The 1447-nt window shown below is 47.3% G+C and overlaps 1 protein-coding gene across 1 annotated transcript; it reads left to right on the top strand.

Annotated features, from left to right (window-relative positions):
• Window positions 1-145: 145 nt before the first annotated feature.
• LOC110027857 (zinc-finger homeodomain protein 1-like) lies at window positions 146-699 on the top strand (the record flags this gene model as incomplete). The annotated part of the gene is given in 1 exon segment (XM_020729471.1): window positions 146-699. A coding segment is annotated over 1 exon segment (349 nt), but the record flags the coding sequence as incomplete, so codon positions are not given.
• Window positions 700-1447: the final 748 nt, after the last annotated feature.

The raw sequence follows: 1447 nt of genomic DNA, 5'->3' as shown, positions 1-1447 counted from the left end.
CCTTCTGTGGTATCGTCGGCCGCCGCTGCGGCAGCGGCGGCTGGGTTTCACTCTCCATTCTCCCCTTACTATCGCACACCGGCCGGCTATCTTCACCACCATCACCAACATCAGTACGCCGCGGCTGGCCCGGCCAACACCAGGCAGCTGCTGCAGCGCATCATCACCACCGACCGGTACCACTCGCGCTTCCCTCGACCTCGGGTGGAGGACATAGCCGAGAGGAGCTTGACGATGTGTCAAATCCGATGAGTTTCGGGTTCGGCGGAGCGGCGGGAGGGCCTTCTTCGTCGTCCGGTAAGAAACGGTTTCGGACGAAGTTCTCGCAAGAGCAGAAGGATAAGATGCTGGCATTCGCTGAAGCAGTGGGTTGGCGGCTTCAGAAGCATGATGATGCGGCAGTGCAACAGTTCTGTAACGAAATATCGGTTAAGCGTCACGTTCTCAAGGTTTGGATGCACAATAACAAGCACACCCTTGGTAAGAAACCGTGAGATCATCCTATTTCTTCATTTGTGTCGGCTTCTGCTTATCTAGCTAGCTTTTGTTTTTGCTTCTTTCGGTTTATTTCAGGTTTTTTAGTTGGTGCGTTGGTTTAATCACTTTTTATGTTGGGTAGAGAGGGGAATGAATGGGCCATTGCTCATTGAGTTGGTTGTTATATTTTAGAAACTTGTGGATGGGGAAGGGGGAAGTGTCAAATTTCTTCGGCTGCTCTCTCCCTCTTCTAATTTGGGGTTGTATTAATTAATTTTTCGCATGTGTTTATTAATCCTTTGTATGTAACTCTCCTATTAGAAGACAAAGATTAGTGCTCCACGAGATTGATTAATTCTGTGAAACTTTCGAAACGTGGCTGCCATGCAGTTTTCATCGCTCCCAGCAACGAGCTGGTCTCGTTGCGTTTATTTTTTTTGCCTTTTTATGCGGTGCTCTTCGCGGTCTCCGGTGGATGGGAAGGCGGAGTTCGCCGGAGCTCGATTAATAGTCGCCATTTTTACCCTTGTGAAGTAATGGAGGGTGATAAAATTGATAGTGAGTGGGGGCGAGAGGGATGGGTATTGCAGGAGAATTTGGTTTTGCGATCCTGTGAGAGGAATTGAAGGGAAGGTAGGAATAAATTCCATTGTTTTTATTCCACGACACACACATATTCTCTCTCCTCTCTCATCTCTCAAATAAATTCCATTGTTTTTATTCCACGACACACACACTCTCTCTCTCCTCTCTCATCTCTCTATCTCTAGTGGGAACCATTAACATCGTGACTTCTCCGTATTTGATCACGTCGTCATGAGCTCAAGCTTTCTGGTTTTACTAGTAGACATAAATGGGCAGTTATGTGGTTATGGAGGAGACTCACGGGAACACCATTTGCTCTATTTCTTCGTTTCAGATGCTGTGATTTCTTCTGCGGTCGATGAAATGAGTTGGCTCAAACTACTAC

This window comes from Phalaenopsis equestris, unplaced genomic scaffold (genome assembly GCF_001263595.1).
Source record: "Phalaenopsis equestris unplaced genomic scaffold, ASM126359v1 Scaffold000455, whole genome shotgun sequence".
NCBI lineage: Eukaryota > Viridiplantae > Streptophyta > Magnoliopsida > Asparagales > Orchidaceae > Phalaenopsis > Phalaenopsis equestris.
Note: the sequence above shows the minus strand (reverse complement) of the source record. Positions and strands in the feature narration are given on the sequence as shown.